This window comes from Strongylocentrotus purpuratus, unplaced genomic scaffold (assembly GCF_000002235.5).
Source record: "Strongylocentrotus purpuratus isolate Spur 01 unplaced genomic scaffold, Spur_5.0 spur5_scaffold_18, whole genome shotgun sequence".
Classification (NCBI taxonomy): domain Eukaryota; kingdom Metazoa; phylum Echinodermata; class Echinoidea; order Camarodonta; family Strongylocentrotidae; genus Strongylocentrotus; species Strongylocentrotus purpuratus.
Window position 1 is genome coordinate 17606143 of NW_022145603.1, and position 22580 is coordinate 17628722.

The 22580-nt window shown below is 39.6% G+C and overlaps 1 protein-coding gene across 1 annotated transcript; it reads right to left on the minus strand.

Annotated features, from left to right (window-relative positions):
- Positions 1-5918: 5918 nt before the first annotated feature.
- Positions 5919-21449, minus strand: LOC583310 (adenosine deaminase AGSA). The gene is made up of 9 exons (XM_030989325.1): positions 20865-21449; positions 14610-14944; positions 13354-13582; positions 12618-12828; positions 10202-10332; positions 9127-9329; positions 8480-8637; positions 7588-7790; positions 5919-6258 (listed from the first exon to the last, which is right to left on the minus strand). The coding sequence occupies exons 2-9, from the start codon at positions 14926-14928 to the stop codon at positions 6087-6089; spliced, it is 1626 nt and encodes a 541-aa protein (XP_030845185.1). The 5' UTR covers positions 14929-14944; positions 20865-21449; the 3' UTR covers positions 5919-6086.
- Positions 21450-22580: the final 1131 nt, after the last annotated feature.

Here is a 22580-nt window from a genome sequence, read left to right on the forward strand (position 1 = left end):
AAAATAATTACCTCTTCCTGACAAAAATAGCACTATTATAATGTACCTCAAAAGTTAACAAGCATATATGGAGAGAAATGTTCTTCAGTTTCTTTTTAAATAAGAAAAGATTATTACAAGTTCGTATTTCAAGTAGAAAATCGATCTGTGGGCTAACCTACTTGGCGTAAACGATTAAGGAGTCGATCAGATCATTTTTTCCCAATTTTCTATCATTTATAATGGTCCTTTTCACTCAAACTTTCAGATTAGCTTTAATTGCACATCTAGCATTGAAGTCACTACCTTAGCACCATTTTCTCTCATCTCAGTGAATAATGTTACCAATTAAGTCCATTTAAAGTAGTATTAGTTTGTAGCAAAGCGTTCCAAATGTCAGGACCTACAAACCTACATATCTAATCGATCTGTGGGCTAACCTACTTGGCGTAAACAAATGGAAATCAGAAGCTCTATACAAAGGCCACCTGTATAATAGTGGTCACCTACTATATTGTCTCCCTCAAGGAGGAATTGCAAATTCAAAATTCAATTTATTCATGTTTCCAACAAAACATTACATATCAATTATCAGCATTTAAAACAAATTTAAGAAATACATGTTGGAAACAGAGGGGTCCTCTAAAAAGCAATGCTTGTACAAGTGTGAACACCTCAAATGAAACTTAGGAATAATGAGTAATTAAATTAACTAATCTGTAACTACAAGAGGAACTACAAAATAGGGGAAAGAAAAGAACCTGTATAGAAGGCCACTTAATAATGTCTATAGTGGCCATTTTTGTGTTTCCCTTCGTTGACCGTAATAGACATGTTTGACTGTATACAAGCAATATCCACATCGTACACTTCGCATTTCTAGATACCATAGGAAAGTCACTCTTATATTGAGCGTCATTATAGGCTGCGTCAGTCGTAGACGCAGTCATGCGTCACAGGCGCGGATCCAGGGGGGGGGGGCCGAGCGGGCCTTGCCCCCCCCCCCCGCAAAAAAAAAAAAAAAAAAGGAGAGAGAGAGAAGGAAAGAAGGGAAAGGGAAAGAGGAGAGAAAGGGAAAAAAGAAGAGGAAAAGAAAAGAAAAGAGGGAAGAAGTAGATGGGGGGGGGAGCAAAAGGACTTGCCTCCCAGGCTGTTGCCCCCCCCCCCCCAATCAACAAATAAAAGAGAAGGAAGGAAAGGGAAAGAAAAAAGGAAAAGAGGAGATACAAGAAAGGAAAAAAGAGGAAGAAGAAAAGAAAAAAAAGAGGATAACGACACAACAAATCGTCTTCTTTCTCTAATGATTTAATGAAACGTAAGCTTCCGCTTAGCGCGGGAGGGGGGAAACTCAATTCAGACGAGGTCTATTTTTTGGGAACGGTACAACATATCGTCTTCTTTCTCTAATAATTTATTGAAATGTCAAAGCTTCCGCGTTTCGCGGAGGAGGGAGGGGGAAACTCGCCCCTCCATGCACCCGCCCACCCCCAATTACGTCACTGCTGGTCACCATTACGAACCAATATTTGGCTCGCATAATTTCAAATTTTGCCCCCCCCCCCCTAAGAAATCCTGGATCCGCGCCTGATGTATATACAACGGCAACAGTTTCAATATAAAATGTAAGTTCTTCTTACTTAAATCATTGGTCTGGAAACAATTATTTGCCCATTGTTGTGTATTGTATTACATTTTCACTGACAATGAATTCACATTGTAATGCAATTTTCAAGTTTCCCAGGCTTATTTAGGAGAACAGAAGATTGATATTGTTTAGTTGTACGATAACATCACTCAGTTTGATTTAATTTGTTGGAGATATATCTCATTAAAAACAGAGTAAAGGCTATACAGTTTCAAAAAACCTACACCATTAAACTTCAAGCTCACTCACACATGATTTATTGCGACACTTTCAAGGCTACTTATTATTTCAAGTTCATGTATATACAAAGGGCAACAGCTTCAATATTAAACGTAATTAAATCAATGGTCTGGAAAATGTTAATGCCCATTGTTGTATATTATACAACATTTTCCATAACGATGAATATACATTGTATGATGCAATTTTCAGGAAAACCATACTTGTCATTACTGTTATATTTGTTATATGATACTAAAGCAAATCGTTTCGCTTATCGATAAGATAAATCAATGTGAAGTACGTGTCAAATAATGAAATCATTACGTGCTATTTTTAACCGGACTAGACATTTGAAACGTATAAAAAATGTATACACTATTGACAGCAAGCAAGTTTTTTAAACAAAGAATTCAGAAATTGAACAACATTACACATTTTAGTCTACACGGCATGCTCTACACCCTCAGTTGGACTGTAAACAGTTGTCTTCTTAAGACACCACTTTCGTAAGGTTGACACATCAATATATATTGTGCACACATGTAACAATGTGATAATATTTTTTCTTGGGGGGGGGAGGGACGGGAGGAGGGCAATCCAAAAAGGGACTGATATGTGAACATTAATATTGATAGGTCGCTTCACAAAAGGGGCATACATAGTCCTTTTTGTGGATAGTTTTTTGAGCAAAACACAAAATAGGTGGAAGGACGGGGTACACGTCTTCCTTCAATTTTCTGAGGGGGGTCGTCCCCCATGGATAATTTGAAAAAGTGCACACCAACAAAATGTATAGCAAATACTGACTAAAGACTGCAACACGCTTTAAGTCTCTGGTGGGCCCAAGAGTACAGCATTTAGACTAATAGAAATGCTAAAATCTTCTCGCTCGGTCGCTACGCTCCTTCGCATAATATCCTAAAAATATACAAGTAAATATTGAAGAAAATATGTATTCTGTTGGTATCACGTATGTACAAATTACACTGTATGTTAACAAGATTAAAAGTTATAGAAATAGATCAGTGTTCCAAAAATGAATATTCAGCTTGCTCTTTTAAGAAGTCCCTTCCTGCTCAGTCAAACTAAAATTTATCTAGTAAATATTTACAAACCTTCGGACTGCACACTAAATATCGGTAAAGTAAAAGTGAAGCGTGAAAAAAGTATATTGCTTGTTTTTATGCTGTAGTTTTGCTAAAGAATGTAATTTTGTAACACAACAAAACTTCAAAAACCTGTGAGGGGTTTACATATAAGAATTATCATACAGCTTTATGGGGGTAGTCCCTTCCGTCACCTCCGCCTCTTTCACTGGCGTACTGATTGGGGGGGCGCAGTAATCCCCCCCCCCAATACAATTTAAACATGGGTTATTTTTAATTTGATACCAGTGATTTACAAGTATTACTAAAATGGCAGTATTTTTCCATGAGCTCCCGGGGGCTCTACCCCCTGGAACCCACCAAGGGCCCTAAGGCGGGCCCTGTTTGCTCATCTGGCCGTAATTAAATGCCTAAAGTCCTTGAGCTTTCGGGGGCTCTGCCCTCTGGACTCAACCAAGGGGCCTAAGGCGGGTCCCTAGATGCGTAATTTGGTGCCTAAAAGCCCTTCCGTTATGTATTTCTTATGTATTTCGTTGTCTTTCTTTCTCCATATCCTCTGCACTCTCCTTATGTATTTTTTGTTTTCCCTTTTCTATTACCTTCTCTTCCCTGGGTATACGTGCTTGCACATGAACTATATATGGCTAAACAGTTTTGTAAAAAAAAATATGCGCGAACGGTCAAGGAGTAAGAAGAAGGCAGAAAGAGAACAAAGACGGCATCCATGGAAGCCATGTGAGAGTGTCCACTTTTTTCGCTTTTACTTTCACCCTTGCATTTTTTCCTGAATCAGAGTTTTCTCACACCTTGTAGACTCGTGCAGGTTATGATCTTGTGTGTGTGTGTGTGTGTGTGTGTGCGTGCGTGCGTGTGTTTGTGTGTGTTCGTGTAACGAAATAACGTATACAATAGCTTGGCAATTCTCATGGTTATGAGATACAATGTGAAAGGAAATGAGAGAATAATGGTCGCGTAGCTTAAATCAAAGTTCCCCAATGCAGTCCTCTCTTTTTGGATATTTTTGCATTTTGTTTTTGTAAGAGTTGTAGCGCCAGAAGAAAGAAAAGGAAGAAGAAAAGAAACGGGTGAAGAAGGAGATGGGGGGGGGGGAGGCGAAAGGGCCTTGCCTCCCAGGCTGTTGCACCCCCCCCCCCCCCATCCAATAAAAAAAAGAGAGAGAAGGAAGGAAAGGGAAAGGGTAAGAGGAGATAAAGGGAAGGAAAAAGAAGAAAAAAAAAGAAAGGGGATATCATTTGCAATTTTCCCGCCGGTGGATCGAGGAGGGGCAAAAGGCCCTTACCTCCCCCCGCCCCCGCTATAACAAAGAGAGAAAGAAGGAAAAGGGAAAGAGGAGAGCTAAAAGGGAACAAAAAAGAGGAAGAAGAAAAGAAAAGGGTGAAAAGAACGGGAGATCAGTTCCGGTTAATCCCGCCAACAACGTGTGGATCGGGGTGGGGACCGAAAGGCCCTTGCCCCCCCCCCCCCTCGGCAAACCTTAAGGAGGAGAGAAAGGGAAAGAAGAAAAAAGAGAAAGAAGAAAAGGGGGGCACTGGCGTACTGATAGGGGGGGGGGCTTGGGGGAATTCAAATTCAAACGTGGTTTATTTCTAATTCCATAACGGTGGCTTACAAATAATGCTAAATTCTTTCCGAGATTTTTCCTCAGTTTTTAGTAAATTATACTTTTGTATGCGTTTGTTGGAAAATGACAAATTCCTAAATTTACAGCCAGGCAAGAAATATGATTCTTGAGAAAAGTTAGGACCCGGGGATCGGCTGGAATCGCAAACCTCGAGCTCCCCCCCCCCCCTCCACTTTTTTTTGAAAAGGTATAGTAAAGAGAAATAGAAATAAAGAGAGCAAGAAAGAAAGAATAGTTAACTAGCTGCTCATCTGACCGAAATTAAACGCCTAAAAACCCCTGAGCTTCCGGGGTTCCGTCCCTTGCACCCCGCCTAGGGCCCTAGACTCCCCTGGATGCTAATCTGACGGAAATGTAATGCCTAAAACCCCTGTTTTCTGGGGGCTTCGCCCGCTGGACCTCACGCCAATTAGTGTCCTGCCAGTGTCACAAATAAGGTATAAAAATATGTTCATCTGACCGTAATCAAATGCCTAAAACCCCTGAGCTTCTCGGGTCGGACAATTTATCAAAATTTGTTTACCTAAAAAATAGAGAGGAGAGGAAAGGAAGAGGACGTAGGGAGAAAAAGGAGCAGACAAAAAACATCTTTGAAATTCAGACAAGAATTAAGAGTATAGAGAACGGTACAACGAATCGTCTTCTATCTCTAATAATTTAATGAATCGTCAAAGCGTCCGCGCTTCGCGGAGGGGGGTGGACTGAATTAAGACAAGGATTAAGAGTATAGAGAACGGTACAACGAATCGTCTTCTATCTCTAATAATTTAATGAAACGTCCAAGCTTCCGCGCTTCGCGGAGGGGGGGGGGCTGAATTAAGACAAGGATTAAGAGTCGAGAACGATACAACGAATCGTTTTCTTTCGTCAATGAGTTAATGAAACGTCCAAGCTTCCGCGCTTCGCGGAGGGGGGGGGGGCTGAATTAAGACAAGGATTAAGAGTCGAGAACGATACAACGAATCGTTTTCTTTCGTCGATGATTTAATGAAACGTAAAAGCTTCGGCACTTCGCGCGAGACGGGGGGGGGGGGGGGGGGGGGGCTGAATTAAGACAAGGATTAAGAGTCGAGAACGGTACAACGAATCGTTTTCTTTCGTTAATGATTTAATGAAACGTCAAAGCTTCCGCGCTGCGCGGAGGGGGGGGGGTTAATTAAGAGAAGGATTAAGAGTCGAGAACGGTACAACGAATTGTCTTCTTTCTCTAATACTTTAATGAAACGTCATATATAGCTTCCGCGCTTTGCAGAGGAGGGAGGGGGAAACTCGCCCCTCCCTACATCCCTCTGCATTACGTCACTGCTGGTCACCATAACGTACCAATATTTGGCTCGCATAATTTCAAAATTGGGCCCCCCCCCCTAAGAAATCCTGGATCCGCGCCTGATGCGTCAGGCAAATAACGAATCGTGTGCAAAAGTTTGTTTCCTCAGTCTTCGGAGTGATTTTTATCATTATTTCGAAAATAATCAATATCAGTAAACAAATATCAGTTGCTGTACTTATTGTCGGGTCTTTTTTGAGCATCGACAGAGTTCAATTCATCATGCAGACGCTTTTCGTTGCTGTACTCCGCTACCATCTCGGTTACAAATTTGTCCCACTTTGCCTGCCATAGCGCCATCGCTGTGGTCTGCTCTGCTTTGGCCATTGCGCTGTATCTGCAGATGAAGGAACAAAATGGAATCAATTTTTCATGATATCAACTTATTTGTTGTTTTCATAGGTTTTTATTCTCTTCTCTCATAAAGAAAATTGTACATAATTTATAATATTGTATACAAAATTACAAAATAATCTTCACATAGGCTAGCTGTTTGCGAACATCTTTGCCATTCGTATAGAAAAGAAATCATGTTTCATTTACATCATGGTTTTATGGACAAACTTTGAGAAAAGTGCGCTGGCCTGGTGTCAACTAGAAAAGGAACTCTGATTCTATATACTTGATCATGTTTAAAGCTAGCTGTTTGCGAACATCTTTGCCATTTGTATAGAAAAGAAATCATGTTTCATTTACATTATAGTTTTATAGACAAACTTTGAGAAAAGTGCGTTGGCCTGGTGTCATCTAGAAAAGGAACACTGATTCTATATACTTGATCATGTTTAAAGCTAGCTGTTTGAGAACATCTTTGCCATTTGTATAGAAAAGAAATCAGGTTTCATTTACATTATGGTTTTATGGACAAGCTTTGAGAAAAGTGCGTTGGCCTGGTGTCATCTAGGAAAGGAACTCTGATTCTACTTGATCATGTTTAGAGCTAGCTGTTTGCGAACATCTTTGCCATTTGTATAGAAAAGAAATCATGTTTCATTTACATTATGGTTTTATAGACAAACTTTGAGAAAAGTGCGTTGGCCTGGTGTCATCTAGAAAAGGAACACTGATTCCCTATACTTGATCATGTTTAAAGCTAGCTGTTTGAGAACATCTTTGCCATTTGTATAGAAAAGAAATCAGGTTTCATTTACATTATGGTTTTATGGACAAGCTTTGAGAAAAGTGCGTTGGCCTGGTGTCATCTAGGAAAGAAACTCTGATTCTACTTGGTGGCGTTTAAAGCTATAGCTGATTGAGAAAAGTTGATATGATGTAGTCTAAAATAGAAATATTGAATGGTGTTCAAAGCTAGCTGTTTGATGAACGTAAGCTTGATGTAGTCTAGGAAATAAGACCGGTTTGTTTATTTATTTATTTTATTTTATTTTTTTATTATTTTATTTAGTTGCTTTAAAAACACCAACACGTAAAGTTAAGGAACTTATAATGTTTCATTTACAATGAAATTAAATGGTGTAGACAAAATTGAACCAAAATATATACACTCGGGACAAACATTTTGTTTTTAAGCACATGAAAATATGGTAACAATACAATATTCAACGAGTATAGCCAGTCTGGCTACATGTAGCAAGACCAAAGCGAGAGATGACGAGCAAATCGAGAAGGAGTGAGAGAAAGAGAGGAACTGAAAATATTCATTTACTTGATGGTGTTCAACGCCAGCTGTTTGAGGAGCTTCAATCCCGTGGTCTCTCCCGCCATGCCCATGAAAGCCATGTAGAAGTCGTGTGACAGGGGCAAGGCCTCCCACGCTCCAGGGTCATCGGAGCTGATGATCACCGGGTAGTCGTCGGCGATCAGGCTTGCGCCCACGTGGTCTCGGATGTCGTGCACCAGATGGAGGACCTGAGAAGTGAGAAGTGAGAAGTGAGAAGTGAGAAGTAAGACGAACTTTAAATCCCCACTGCACTACTTATAGCTACTTGCACCCTCTATATAGCAAACAATACATAATCGATGACCCTTGGTCCTCCATTACCCTCTCTTTCTTATGTTAATTGAGACCTGATTTAATGAGATAACCAACTGTCAGTGACCATGCAGGGAGGTCTAATCCCTCCCGGTCAAATTTACTAATGCAGTGGGGCTTTAATTGCAGTGATAATAAGGGCCAATAATTACAGCTCTCCGAATTAAAACCTCAAAATTGCATGTAAATCTTTTTTTAAAGTAATAGTTGTGTAGCTATAAAGGGTACAAAGAGGCACGTACCACACCCACTATTTTCGGAAGAAATTAAAGAGATCTCGCAAAACAAATGAGAGGGGGAATCGAGGAATTTTGAAAGTCCATGATATACGACGCCCTCCCCTGGGAAGAGTCTACATGATTTAATAATCATATCCCATCCTAAACTAAACAGTGTTCATTCAGCTTTCCCTTGAACAGATATGAAAATGTGATCGGATGAGGTCTTTAATATTTGGACCCGGCCTTGCTACGCGTTACTGAATGTCGACAATCTAGAATATTGAAAGTGAAATATATTTCACAATATAGAATATTGAATTAAAGCAAATACTATTATTCCAAACCTGATTAGATATCGGGTTGATCTCAATCGCGACGCCTTTTGATTTGATCGTTTCCATGACAACAGGATGTTTACCGATTGCGTAACCATGCCCGATACGAGAGGTGTTGAGAAGGACTGCATCAATGAGATTCTTATCCACAAACTCTCCTTCCCAATCTATGAAAAAACATGTTGATAATATTTTGTAATACGCGTTAGGCCTAGGTGGAAAAATGATAGCCGTTCATCTTCTTAAATTCCCACATAGATATAACTACATAGACAGAGACGAATCTGTTTAACTCGGCAGATAATTAATTGTTCTGTCATTTCTCTTTCTTCTGTTCTTTTCATTATAATGTAAGGGGAAGGGAACATCCATTCCCAGCTGCAATGGTGCGAGAAGCTCAATGATATAATCTTATCATATCGATCCTGCTGATATATATATATATATATATATATATATGGATATATATGTATTCGTGTCTATGCGTGTATGTATGTGCGTGGTGTTTGCGCCAGCGTGTGCCTATACACATATGCATAAATGAATGTACACACACAGTATTTTTCACTAAGTGTGGGTTGCGGGGATGTGGGTGTGTTTAACGGGTGCGAACATTCGTCTGCCAGCTCCAATGTCATTTGTGTATGGATAATTACCTGTTTCGCCAGCATGAAAAAAGTAAGGAAGATCCATTCCCAGCTTTGTCGGGATGAGCAGCTCATCGATATAATCGATCAGAGGTCCTCCACTATCTTCTTCTCCTACAAGGTCATACCCTGCAAAGAATTCTGGGTACTTCTTTCGGAAATCCATTCCTAAATAAACCTGATCTCTTACGAGCGTTTTGTTGAGAGGATATCTGAAAAACATTGATAGAATATTCTTATTATCTTTTTGGTTGTTTGCCTCTTCACGTTATGTCTTTTTGTACGAAATAATCCCATCTTAAAATGGTCATACAAAAACATCCTCTTAACATTGTCAAAATCCTAACTACATTACACCTAAAACATTGCAATATCTCAAACTTGACCCTAAACCTAACCTTTGGAATCCAGTTGCAACCATATTCCTAAATCTATATCTTGACAACGTACATAAAGCCCGGAGCTATTGTGGACGGAGCAAATGTTGGAACATCTTTAAATTTAATGGGAGGGAGGCTGCTTGAATATTTTGTTTGCCTTTCCCTCCCCCCCCCCCCCCACTTTCCTTAGTTTCACAAATTCAGTTATGAATCTATTTTTTTTAATACATATTACAGCTACTGCTCCTCTAAGTTGAACAACTATCATCGGTGTTGTGGCCGATGATTAATGTAGTATTTATATCAAGATCGAGACTGGACTTCCTTCCTACATCACTGACTAGTCACAGAGAATAAGATTACAATTTCATCAATAAAATTAGGAACCATATCACATATTTCTTTTCTGCTGACGGACGTTTGTGTGTGTTTTGAATAATTATTTAACACGACCGCTAATATTTTTAAAATAAAAAGTTTGGGCAATTTCCACATCCTTGTGCTGTGTAAATGTACAAGAATGACTATAAAAAATGTAATATATATATATATATATATATATATATATATATATATATATGTATATATAGTCCAAACACGATTTTCTACAGGCAGTGCATTGAGGTTTTACTGGGCCCCAGAACTTCTCGAAAGTCTTTGCGATCGTGTACAAATAGTGTTGTAATTAAAGGCCTAACACTTACCTGAGTGATGATGAAATGATTTTGCCTCCCACAAAGTCATTTGGGTATTGGTCGGTGAAGTCCTTTAATACTCTGATATACTCCTGAAGAGTGTGTTCTTGAGAGCTTTTCGTACCGTTAAGATATTGGAGCTGGAAAAGATAGAAGTATGTGGACCTATTTTACTAATATTTTTAATAGACCATTTTCGTAATATATCCAAATTTTTACTTGCGTGCCTCGAGACGAAATTATTTCATTCACCTGTTACGAATAATTATATATATTTCAATGCAAATTGCATATCTAACGTGTTGATAGGTTGGGCAAGCCATAATGTTTGTCCAACCTAGCTACAACTAATGTATGAAATTCAAATTATTTGTTCGTAACAGGTGAATGACATAATTCCGTATCGAGGCGCTTCATATAAGGGCATAAGTATAATTGTAGTTACGAGTTTTTTTTAATGGCCTATTTAAGCAAGTATGTCTTCAGAACCCCTGGTTACCAGGCATTTGATTCACTGGATATGTGGTATCTCTATCGATGGAATTTACTTTGCATGCATCATTTGTTGCTATTCCGGGTCCATCCCATAGAAAGCCATTTAGTTATCAAGAGAATTATCAAGAGAACATTTGGTTCAAATTGTACGCAGACAATGGGTATAAACAAGTACTTTATACCCTACGACCCGTTAAAATCTACTTTATCATGGGTTCCTTATATTAAGAGCATACAAATATTTTCTTGAATATAAAAGGTTAATATCATGTCGCCGAGATCAGACTTTTGTGTTTTTGTTTTTTACTTTTATGGTTTTTGTTGTTGTTATAATCATACACTGTCCCCCCCCCCCCCCCCCCCAATGCTTGTAATTAACTTCATCCCAAGGGGTGATTGGGGTGGGTAATTTGAGTGAAGCGTATTACCGGGTTGGTGGTTGGATGGGTGGTTTAATTTGGATGGTCGATTTGGGTGGGTGATTTGGGTGGGTGATTTGGGTGGGTGATTTGGGTGGTTTAATTTGGATGGTCGATTCGGGTGGGTTATTGGGTGTGTGATTGGGGTGGGTGATTGGGATGGGTTATTGGGGTGGGTGATTGGGGTGGGTGATTGGGGTGGGTGATGGGGGTGGGTAATTGGGTTGGGTGATTGAGGTGGGTGATGGGGTGGGTGATTGGGGTGGGTGATGGGGGTGGGTGATGGGGTGGGTGATGGGGTGGGTGATTGGGGTGGTTGATTGAGGTGGGTGTTTGGGGTGGGTGATTGGGTGGGTGATTGGGGTGGGTGGGTGATGGGGGTGTGTGATTGGGGTGGGTGATTGAGGTGGGTGTTTGGGGTGGTTGATTGGGTGGGTTGGTGATGGGTGTGGGTGATGGGGTGGGTGTTGGGGTGGGTTATTGGGGTGGGTGATTGGGGTGGGTTATTGGGGTGGGTGATTGGGTGGGTGATTAGGGTTGGTGATTTGGGGTGGTTGATTGGGTGGGTTGGTGATGGGGGTGGGTGATGGGGTGGGTGTTGGGGTGGGTTATTGGGGTGGGTGATTGGGGTGGGTTATTGGGGTGGGTGATTGGGGTGGGTGATTAGGGTTGGTGATTTGGGTTGGTGGGTGATTGGGTGGGTGATTGGGGTGGGTGATTGGGTGGGTGTTGAGGTGGGTGATTGGGACGGGTGATTGGGGTGGGTGGGTGATTGGGGTGGGGGATCGGAGTGGGTGGATAATTGGGATGGGTGGGTAATTGGGATGGGTGGGTAATTGGGGTGGGTGGGTGATTTGGTGGGTAATTGGTGGGTGATTTGGCTGGGTGATTGGGGTGGGTGATTGGGGTGGGTGGGTGGTTTGTGTGGATGGGTGATTTGGGTAGCTCGGTGATTTGGATGGGTGATATGGGTGGGTGATTTGGGTGGGTTATTTGGGTGGGTTGGTGGGTAATTTGTTTGGGTGGGTGATTTGGGTGGGTGGGTGATTGTGGTGGGTGATTTGGGTGAGTGGGTAATTTGGGAGGGTGATTTGGGTGGGGGTTGGGGTGGGTGATTGGGGTGTATGATTCGGCTGGGTGGGTGATTCGGGTGGGGGATTTGGATAGGTAAATGTGATTATGCTCGTTGAAAGCATGCCTTCATATATTAATTACCCTCGTCGGGAGGATTTGCATTTTTTTGGGGGGGGGGGGGAATACCCCGTATTTATGCTAATAGTTATGCACTTAATGTTAAATCACCTTTTTAAAAGGCACAGGAGTGACCACTTTTTTCAAAAAGTCGGATTAACAATTTTAACATTCTAATTTCAACTTTTAAAATGTTGGATCCAGCATGTTCAAAGTGTTCATCTACCGCTTAAAAAAGAAAGAAACCAGTGGTCATTCGATCACCGATATTCTTAAATGATGATTTTGAGATTTGACGTTTTTAGAGTGAAGCGTATTACCGGCTTTAAGAGCGTTCGTATCTCGACGTACTGAACATTGTCCTGTACCATCCGTTCAAGGCTGTGCCACATGAACAGTCTGAACGCCGAGGTCGTGAAGAACAGATCTGTCAAGGGGCTAAGAGCGAGGGCAAATCTCATCCAGGACATCGTAATGTTTGGGTAGGCCACGTCAGGATTTTGAGCAGCCATGGTGATGTTATGATGTAATCTGCAATAAACAGTTATAATAATCCACGATAACAGCTACATTTTTTAAAATAATAATAATAATGATAATACTGGATTCTTTAATGCAGTCACTAGAAGCACGTATCGACCATGCAAAGTCTTCAGGGCGCTCCAATATTACCCGGCTATGCTAGGCTGCCGATTTCGACACACAGCATTTTAAGGAATTCTTTCCTACCGGTACCCATTTAACCCCCAACCCCCACCCCCCCCCCTCCCACCCACCCAACACCCACACACACACACACTCCGATATGCCTAACCTTCAAATTGCCTTTACTGGACACTGCTAGTACAAAATGGGCTTTTGGGTTTGATTTTTGTCATATCAAAATGTTAATATTTTGTTATAATCCTGAAGATAAATTATGTATTTAAATTGAAAGAAGATAATAAGAAAATAGATAATGACTATTTTTTAAGCAAAGAAGTTCACGAGTCATCTTCTGAAAATTCAATTATTAAAAACATTCTTTACGATGTGAGGCCTCCATCCATGACTCACATTTGGTCGAAAATGTCGGCACCCATCTGCGCACGCGCACTGGCCACGGACACCCAATCTGTTACGCAATCCGGCGGGCTCTGCGTGAGGGGCGTGGTCGAGAAGTTGAATCGGAGAGATGAATAGTAGTCGTTTTTGACACAGTAGAATAGATGGGGGAGGTACGTAATGTTCTTCACGACCCAGCTGGCATTGGCCATGGATACCTCGTGGATGTGGAGAATACCCCCTTAAATATTAAACAAAATTTGTATTAAAAATCAGTACATGCATTAAAAAAATACGGCCCATTACTTTATTTCTCCGGTCTTATTTTGATTTATCCTTCTCCCCATCTCTCTCTCTCTCTCTCTCTCTTACTCTCTTTTTCTCTCTTATTCTCTCTCTCTCTCTATCCCTCTCTCCCTTTCTACCTCTCTTCAAACTACTTTCAAACTATTTTCTCTTCCAATGCTCATTCTTTCCCCTAATACCTTTCCTGAGTCCTATCTCTAATCTTGCATCTAAGGCGCCCCCATCTATATTTGAAGGAGCTAAATCCACTTTTGATGAAAATTGAGTTATTGATATCAGAACATTGTTCACTTAAGTACCTGTCTTTCAACAAAACTATTTACCTAAATAATTGTGGAAGCAATTATGAACAGATGCTTGCCCTTTTGATATCACTTTTCCATAGACGCCTGTACAAAGTCTGGTGAACAAGTTCTTTTTTCTCTGAAGTTACAAAAATGGATTTAGCTCCTTTTGGAATTAAACTCTTTATTTGTCTCTCTCACTTCGTTCATTTCCTACAGATCACAATCGATGGCATTGTATTGGATATCCTAATTTTTATCGAGAAAACTTTATTTTTGTCCATGAAGACGAGTGCCTTTGAACCATACGGCTTGCTGTGGCGTTCCATAATAAGTAAAACAATAACAATATTGTTTGTTTGACATAGATTTAGGCCTATATATTTATAACATCATTTGAATTATCCTAAGGCATGTGAAATTTCATTTTTTGATCACCAACAATTATAAGCTAATTTAATGTGGACTAAAATTAAGAAACCATGGGTATTTTATAAAAATAAAAATTCTAAAAATAGTTTATCCGTCAATTAATCGCGATCTGCATAGATTTTCTATAAGACGGAGAGGACAATACCAGGACAATATGACTCAAAGATCAATGATGCAGAACTTGTAGGCCTACCGTTAACGGAGGACATTCATTTTCCTCCAAAAAGGGTATCGTAACCGACTCACCTTTCGGCATTCGTTTGATGATCTGAAAGACTGTGCTGTTTTCAACCAACGGTTTGCCCTTCAGAAAGTTCACGGCGGGAGGAAACGTGCGCTTAAAGCCTCGAGAAAACTCCCTCTCCTTCGCTTTCAGTAAAATCTCGTTCACTTTCTGCTCTTTCTCGTTGAGTACGAGACTTGAGCCAATAACGAGATTGGCTTCATCAGCCAAGAACTCCTTGCGCTTTCCCATGTAGGTTGAGTTGGATTCGCGGTACGTAGGATAGCAATGTGCAGTCGCTGCTAAACATAGCAACATTATAAACAGCATTTCGCCTTTCATGGTGATGAGGATGATTCTAATATAAAGAACAAACGAAATTCACACTTATTACTATTTAGACCTAATGTATATATCATAACATGCCTCGTTCTGTTTCTTCTCCTCCCCCCCCCCCCCCCCCCTCTCTCTCTCTCTCTCTCTCTCTCTTTCTTGTTTAATTAAACCGGTGACGCATAAAACATTGTAATTATGACTGTATTTGTTCTACTATTATTCGAGTTAAATCTATTTTTTCTGTACTTTGTAAAGCGCTAAGAGATGTCTAATGTTAAGCGCTATATAGATTTATTAGTATTACTGTTATAACAGTGTTCATCTTTTGGTATGATGAGCTCATTAATGACGATGATAGGGCATATTTGTCACTCAACCAACATGAATAACGTAATTTCCATTAGAAAAAAACAGACACTACTTTTCTTTAAGAATGGGGCGAGTGTACCCCCCCCCCCCATCCCACCCCTCTTCATGATTAAAGGCCTGCCGGAATAGATACAAGGGGTTGTTCAGGTATATTTTGCGCCCGGGCCCCCCCCCCCCCACTCAGTGTTATTTAGGGTACGCATATGCGTGTTCCAACCGACCCCCCCCCCCCCCTTTCAGCAAAAGTCCGGTGTGTAAAGTCAATACGGGTCGACCTTTTTCTTTTGTAACGAAAAGGACATTTTGGCAACACGCATGGGGTCCGTCCGTTCTCGGAGTGGGGGGGGGGGGCGGGATTTTGCGTCTCCTCTGGATGTGATGCCGTGTCCGTCTTTATTCAATTCTGAATTTGCCGATATGGGGCCCCGTTGCACAAAACTTATCATTGATGATAACTTTGCCATCAATGGCAACTACCATGGAAACCTTGATTTTGATTGGCTGTTGAGCCTTGATACCATGGTAGTTGCCATTGATTGCAAAGTTACCATCAATGATAAGTTTAATGCAACAGGGCCCTGAATTTCGTTATCATATCCGTCCATTGTTTCAAAAGACTAGATCTATATATTACGTTTTAAAGGTAAAGACCAGTTCTGGTCATGTGATTGCATTGTGAAAGAAACGGTGTGGAATCTATCAGAAAAGGTTGATCATTCTAGTATATAAGTATTCGAGTGTATTGCAAGGTTCTTGAATCATCAAAATGATAAGAAATTTGGCCAAATCTTGGCAAAGTTACAAGCACTGTACACAGAATGATGTATATGAGACTACACGAGCACATGGCGAAAAAACCTACCCCCGATTTTTACGATGTTTCATGTCATATTTAGAATATGATGGCATTTGAAGAGCCATGCTTTTCAGGGAACATGTTTAATCTGATGTTCTTCCACCCTTGCATAATAACAATGATAACGCTCACAAATTATTTTTTACCTCTTCCCAGAACTCAACCTTCTCTTTAAGCCTGCGAGATTGTGGTGTAGGCCCTATGGAAAATTCACGCTATTTGTCAGAATGCCTGTCTATATGATCCTAGGAAATCAATAATTCTCTTATTACATTAAGTCTTAAAGGATGTGACTCTTTCACTTTCAATTTTCACCCATTAACTAATTTTTGCATGTAATACGAGTCATTATGTTACAGGCTTAATGACATATGGTCTGGCAACATGTCCTATGAATGGTAACTGATTGCAATATATCATTTTCGAAATTTAACCAAATTTAATGCATACGTCTTTGAAAAGTACCTCGATACAAATATTTTGTTTAATTGTAATAAATAACTGTACTTCAATAGTGAGATTGAAAAATGCATATAATACGTGTTGGTAGGTAAGGAAAGTCATAATGTTTGCTCTACCTGGCAACAACCTATTAATGCAGATCGCATTCTCACTATTGAAATACAATTATTCGTAATACTATCGACTCAGAGGCACATTGCAAAGACGTATGCATTCAATTTGGTTACATTACAAAAATGATGTATTAAAAGGTCCTGTGCATATGCACTGAACTCTGTGTTATAATTAGATGCAGACATGTGAAGGTTTTACCTTTTACGTCATCATAACAATTATTTAAAACGTCACGGTCACTTACGTCGTTTAACGAAGAATACTAATTATGTACACAAGTGATATAATAAACAGTGACACGTCACCATGAATTACTGACGCATGAGCTATTTCAATTAACTGGACTAATTAGCGCAGGTAATGACGCAATCGCAATCAAAATGACGCCTCATATCCAATAGACCAAAGGTGTCGTTGTCTAGTGGATATGCCTCTAAAATGTGAATATAACTAGGTTCGCGGTTCGAGTCCCGCTGCGTAGTGGAGAATGTGCATACCTCGTGTGCGGGTAAGCATGAATCCGATAACCGGGGTAGTAATATATATCTGTACAGCACATTGAGAGGGCATGCGGTCCTGAAATGCGCCACTATAAGGACGAACTATTATAATTATTATATTATAAAAAAATTATTGATTGCTTGAGCACCTTATCATGGTAAAAATTATGGTAGCTCAGCTAAAGCCAGGGATTGCAGAGCTCTCGGGGATAACAGTTTTAACACTGAGGAGGCTACCCTGGAAAGAAAAAAAAATGTTATTATTATCATTTCAACCCAGGCATTACTTGAACATTTTTCAGAAACATATTGTCGGTACACAAACAAAATACTCCTCCAGTCTTTGAAAGAGGGGGACACTAGTCTTTTTTTTTTCAGCACTAGAAAAGTATAAGCTTTTCATGTTTTGCCGATATGGGAAAGAACCTATAGATTCCTGCAAAGTGAGGCGTTCAAAATATGGAATTTGGAACGACTTAGCACTTCGACAGTGCTCCGAATGTACTTTGATCACATTATCATTTATATTCAATGCCTTATTCACGGTGTGTACTGTGAAAGTTCGACTGTATTAAACACGCGTTTCAAAGGGACGTTGATGAACATGCACTTAGATATAAAGGTTTCTTGAAACGCTACCCGCGTCTTTTGGCCATAGCAACGGAATCCTCAAATTATCAGTTTGTAAAAACACAGGAGCGGGTCCGAGGGGTATGGGAGGCACACGCCCTCCTTTGTTCATTCCGAAAACAATTGGAGGAAAAAAGCTAAGAAATGTTAGTCACATAAATGTTCAGTTGACGCATTGATAAATGCCTCAGAATGTACCATAGAGCATCTCATAAGGTTTTAAAAATGTTAAGGGCTCCGGACGCCACGCTGTCAAGGATCCGCTCATTTCACCCCCCCCCCCCCCCATTTGGAAAATCCTGGATCCGCCCCTGAAACGAAACGAAATTTTAAGTAAAATATTAACCATGCTAACACTTTCAACACAAGGAATAATGGGTACTTAAATTCTAAAGGACAGGCTCGTGTCGGATGCGTTTTTTTATTTCAATATCACTGTATTAACTATACAACAAAGTTATTAATAGCACATACACTTGTATAGATACTAATAAAGTAAATAAAAGTAGAAAGGAAAAAGGCCCAGGTTATGTACTATTAACAATTAATGCAGGGCTATAATGCTTCATATTATTCATAATGTAATACGTGATGCGATAATGTACACAAATATCATGGACACGTTTTCACATGTCTGGATGGGGTCGCAAGGGCGTTTAACCCGTTGACTATTGAATGTATTCATTGCCATAGGCTTTATACAAGGGCCACCCGGTTACGGTAGGCAATGGGCTAATACAATGTCAAAGTAAGATGAATCAATGCCATCGTGGCTCCAAATAGACCAGGGCGGTGTTCCACAAAGATCCTAAGTAGAACTTATCTCTAAGTTGGACTTAAAAATTATGGAAAGCCGTTAGCGACTTTGAAAATATTTTGTAAAAGTTATTTTGAAAGGCATAAAATGTTGATTCAAATCATTCATATTTTCTATCATCAAGGAGGTTTCATGTTCTGGATGTGGAATTATAAAAAGTCTAAAATACTTGAATTTCTGCTTTTGAATATATTTCATTTTAAGACTCCAATGGCTGTCCATAATTTCTAAGTCAAACTTAGAGTTAAGTTCTACTTAGGATCTTTGTGAAACACCCCCATGTTACATAAATTCGAAATGGAGATATAGAATTTCGAAACAATATATTATGTGCCCGATGTAGATGTAACATCATCATCATCATCATAATCATCATCATCATCATCATCATCATCATCATCATCATCATACGAGGAGAGGTAGATCCTGTAATCGTCGGTCAGTTCTTCCGGGTTGGTTATGTTGATCATCATATCAAATTAACTTAATTCGAATCGCTCAGACCACCAGTGTTTATCCAGACTCATCTTGAAGATACCGATGGAGTTCGAGTCCACATCATAGAGAAAACACACAAATGTAATCTGAACTTTAAAATCATACAAAAGCTGTTGATGAATCGAACTTTACGCTATATATATCAATCATAGCGTGGTCGGTCATAAGAATACAATGTCGTATATGGACAAAGCTGGCAGCTTACGGCATGTAATTCTTTAAAAGGCATAAGAGCCCTTGAAAGGGCTGGTGATCGAGCTCTTTAGTTCTCAACGTTTCGACTGTAGTAGTACCTTTGATCGTCTTCTGGGCAGCGTCTCACGAAACCGTCATAAGTACAAGTCCAACGACATCCCGTCGAAATGCGTGTATTCAGTACTATAACACGCGTTTCAATGGGATGTTGGTGAACTTGTACTTATGACGGTTTCGTGAAACGCTACCCTGGTGAATTAATGTCGTTGGCAATACACATTATTTCAACGCTCTGGTAGGATATGCTACGGAAGATAAATGTTAGTGGCTGAGAAATCATGACACCAGGAAGTGTGCATGACCAACATTTAACATTCACATCCTATATTAAAGGTACTGTGTCCCATTTGCAGATCAAAACAATGAAACGTTAAATTCCAATGGCATTCGAAAGACAATACTTATTTAGAACTTCCCTCAAAATGAAAGGGTTTGAAAATGGCTTTTTGTGGGAAAATAACGACCATTAGTTGTCGAATCGACTTAAGTGATTGCAATCACTTAAGTAATAGTCTGATTTTCAGACCCTTTTACCGAATGGTCGTACGTTTTGTGCTGCACAAAGATTCAATCAGTTTGATTTTGGCCATAACAAGTTGTGGGTTATTGATGTAGACAACATTCATGTACCTGTTACAGCTCAGTTTATGTATGTTATTACCAAAGAAAGAAGATGTCAGTGACTCACTCAATGGTGTCTGACAGTGAAGTCTAGAAAGTAAACGGGTTTCCTTGCATAATTTGAATAGTAGGACACTGCTAACGTTTAAATTTCACAGATAGGACATGCATGACATATTCATAATTCCTGCAAAGTTCTACATAAGCTGATGTTTGCTGCAAAATGGACATAGTATCTTTAAACACGGTATATACAGGAATAAAATGATGATATTAGTAGTACAAATGTATATTATGTTTCCGTGATTACACAAGATACCATTTCCAGCTAGCGAGCAGGATATAAGCTGGAATAATTATGATCTAAAACCATGCAATGGATGGTTCGATAAGGCTTTTTACTTTCAGTTTCATTAAATTGTGTCAGATGTCACATTTTACAACATGATTTTTTGCAGAAAAATATATGATACTTCACAAATGTTGGCTTTTTGGTAACACGTAACATGTGGTAGCCTTTACTGAAAAGACTGTTAATATATACTCTCGTCAAAAGACGAGACACGATACCTCCATTTGTTACCTCATTTATTTTTATAAATAAAACCAAAATTTGACTCGTGTAAGTGTTTGATAAAATTCCATTCCATTATAATCACTTCTTTTCTCTCCTTTACCTCTGTATATACTTTTTTCCAAACTTCCTCTAAACATCCCCATAAGCGAGTTCTTTTGACGAAAGAATAGTTAATATCAGCAACCTATATGGACAGTAGAGAGAGGGGAGTGTTTTTTTTTCCAAGAATCTAATCATACATACCTGATAGTGGCCTTTTTAGAAGATTCGAAGATTCACGGGTCCAGAGATTGAACAAACAAATTGTTTCCCAGGAATAGTTCAAATCCAAAATGCAGTTCCGATTTTCGTGTCGTTGAGTTATCTGCACGGCTATTCTGCGTGTTCAATGAACTTCGAAGTATATGTGCGCGGGATATGTTTTTCAATACCGCCTGACCCGATATAATGTTACAGTGGACTTCCTGGATCCCGGGCCTGAATCGGGGAAGTTCTCGCCTCAAAATAAAATTTCGGCAATAACAAATACAATGTATGTTTACTCCAGTGTTCAAAGTTATTTTGTGACCTTCACGCACTAGAAAAAGCAATCACTATGTCCTCTGTATTAATAATTGTGCGGTGAGTCTCACTGACTAGAGCGGGTACATGAAATGCGGATAGAGATAAAAACATGTTATCTACTTAATTTCATCAAGATAGAATTTCGACAGTAACAAATAGAATTTCTGCAATACCGAATACAATGTAAGTTCACTCCAGTGTTCAAAGTTATTGTGTAACCTTCACGCACAAGAAAAAGCAATCAGTATGTCCTATAAATTAATAATTGTGCGGTGATGCCTCGCTGACAAGAGCGGGTACATGAAATGCGGATAGAGATAAAAACATGTTATTTACTTAATTTCATGCCATATGCTTCTTGAACAGATAATTTTTTCGTAATAACTCAAAAGCTTTCAGTTTGTCGTCTGTATTTATAATTGCGCGCCAAGCCTCGCTGATTAGAGGGTACATGAAATGCGTATAGACATAAATTATGTTATCTACTTAATTCCATGCAAATATGCTTTTTAACGGAAGTTGCACGTGATAACTCAAAAGCTTGCCTTAACATAAGCATGCTAGGCACGCTTTATCAACAACGGTTGTTCTTGACAACCTGAACATGGACTTACCAGAGGCTTGCCCGAAATAGCAACAAGTAAAGTTGCAGACTGGATTCCAAGTATTGTAGTTCATTCATTTTATAACAGGTAAACGGTGTAACTCGTCACTAGTTCCCCAGAATAGAAAAAGCCATAAATTAGAATAATTAGGTCAGTATTAAACAGCGCACTATAAGCTTGCCAGACATAGCAACAACTAGTGTATGCAACGTGGCCATGGAGCTCCGTCTATAAAGCTGCCATTATAGGCACAGCAGGTCACCTTTAGATAGCCTGATTGGGTTTCTAAAGAGAAACATAAATATATTAAATACATTCGAATGTATGGATGGATGAACACTCGTTGTCCAGTATGCCTGCAGTCACTCGATGTGTAGGCCTACTTGAGATAAAGGGGTTTATACACTATGAATATGACTGACAAAGAAAGCGGACAAAATATACAGTTCCTCAGGTAGACAAAGGAACTTCCCTTCACTGCTATTGTGTAAAAATGTGTAGAACAAATTGTGTCACATGCATATTCACCTTTTTACATAATAGCAGTGATCTGAAGGGATGTTCCTTTGTCTACCTGAGGAACTGTATATTTTGTCCGCTTTCTTTGTCAGTCATATTCATAGTGATAGCTACAACCCTCCCAAACATTTCACGCCGAAAAACAGAAGACGAACGGCAAAAGAATTAAAAAGTAGTATGAAGAAGAAATAAATAAAGAAAGACTGAAGAGAGAAAGAAAAAAAGGAAGGGAGGAATACTGACGTTTCTATGGTTCGCATAGAAATAACAC

Coding starts and splice junctions, on each gene's coding strand:
- LOC583310 (XM_030989325.1), bottom strand. CDS start 14,928: ATGAAAGGCGAAATGCTGTTTATAATGTTGCTATGTTTAGCAGCGACT. Junction 10,333..12,617: donor TACGAACGCTCTTAAAGCCG/GTAATACGCTTC, acceptor TATCTTTTCCAG/CTCCAATATCTTAACGGTAC. Junction 6,259..7,587: donor CTGGCGTTGAACACCATCAA/GTAAATGAATAT, acceptor CTTCATCTGCAG/ATACAGCGCAATGGCCAAAG.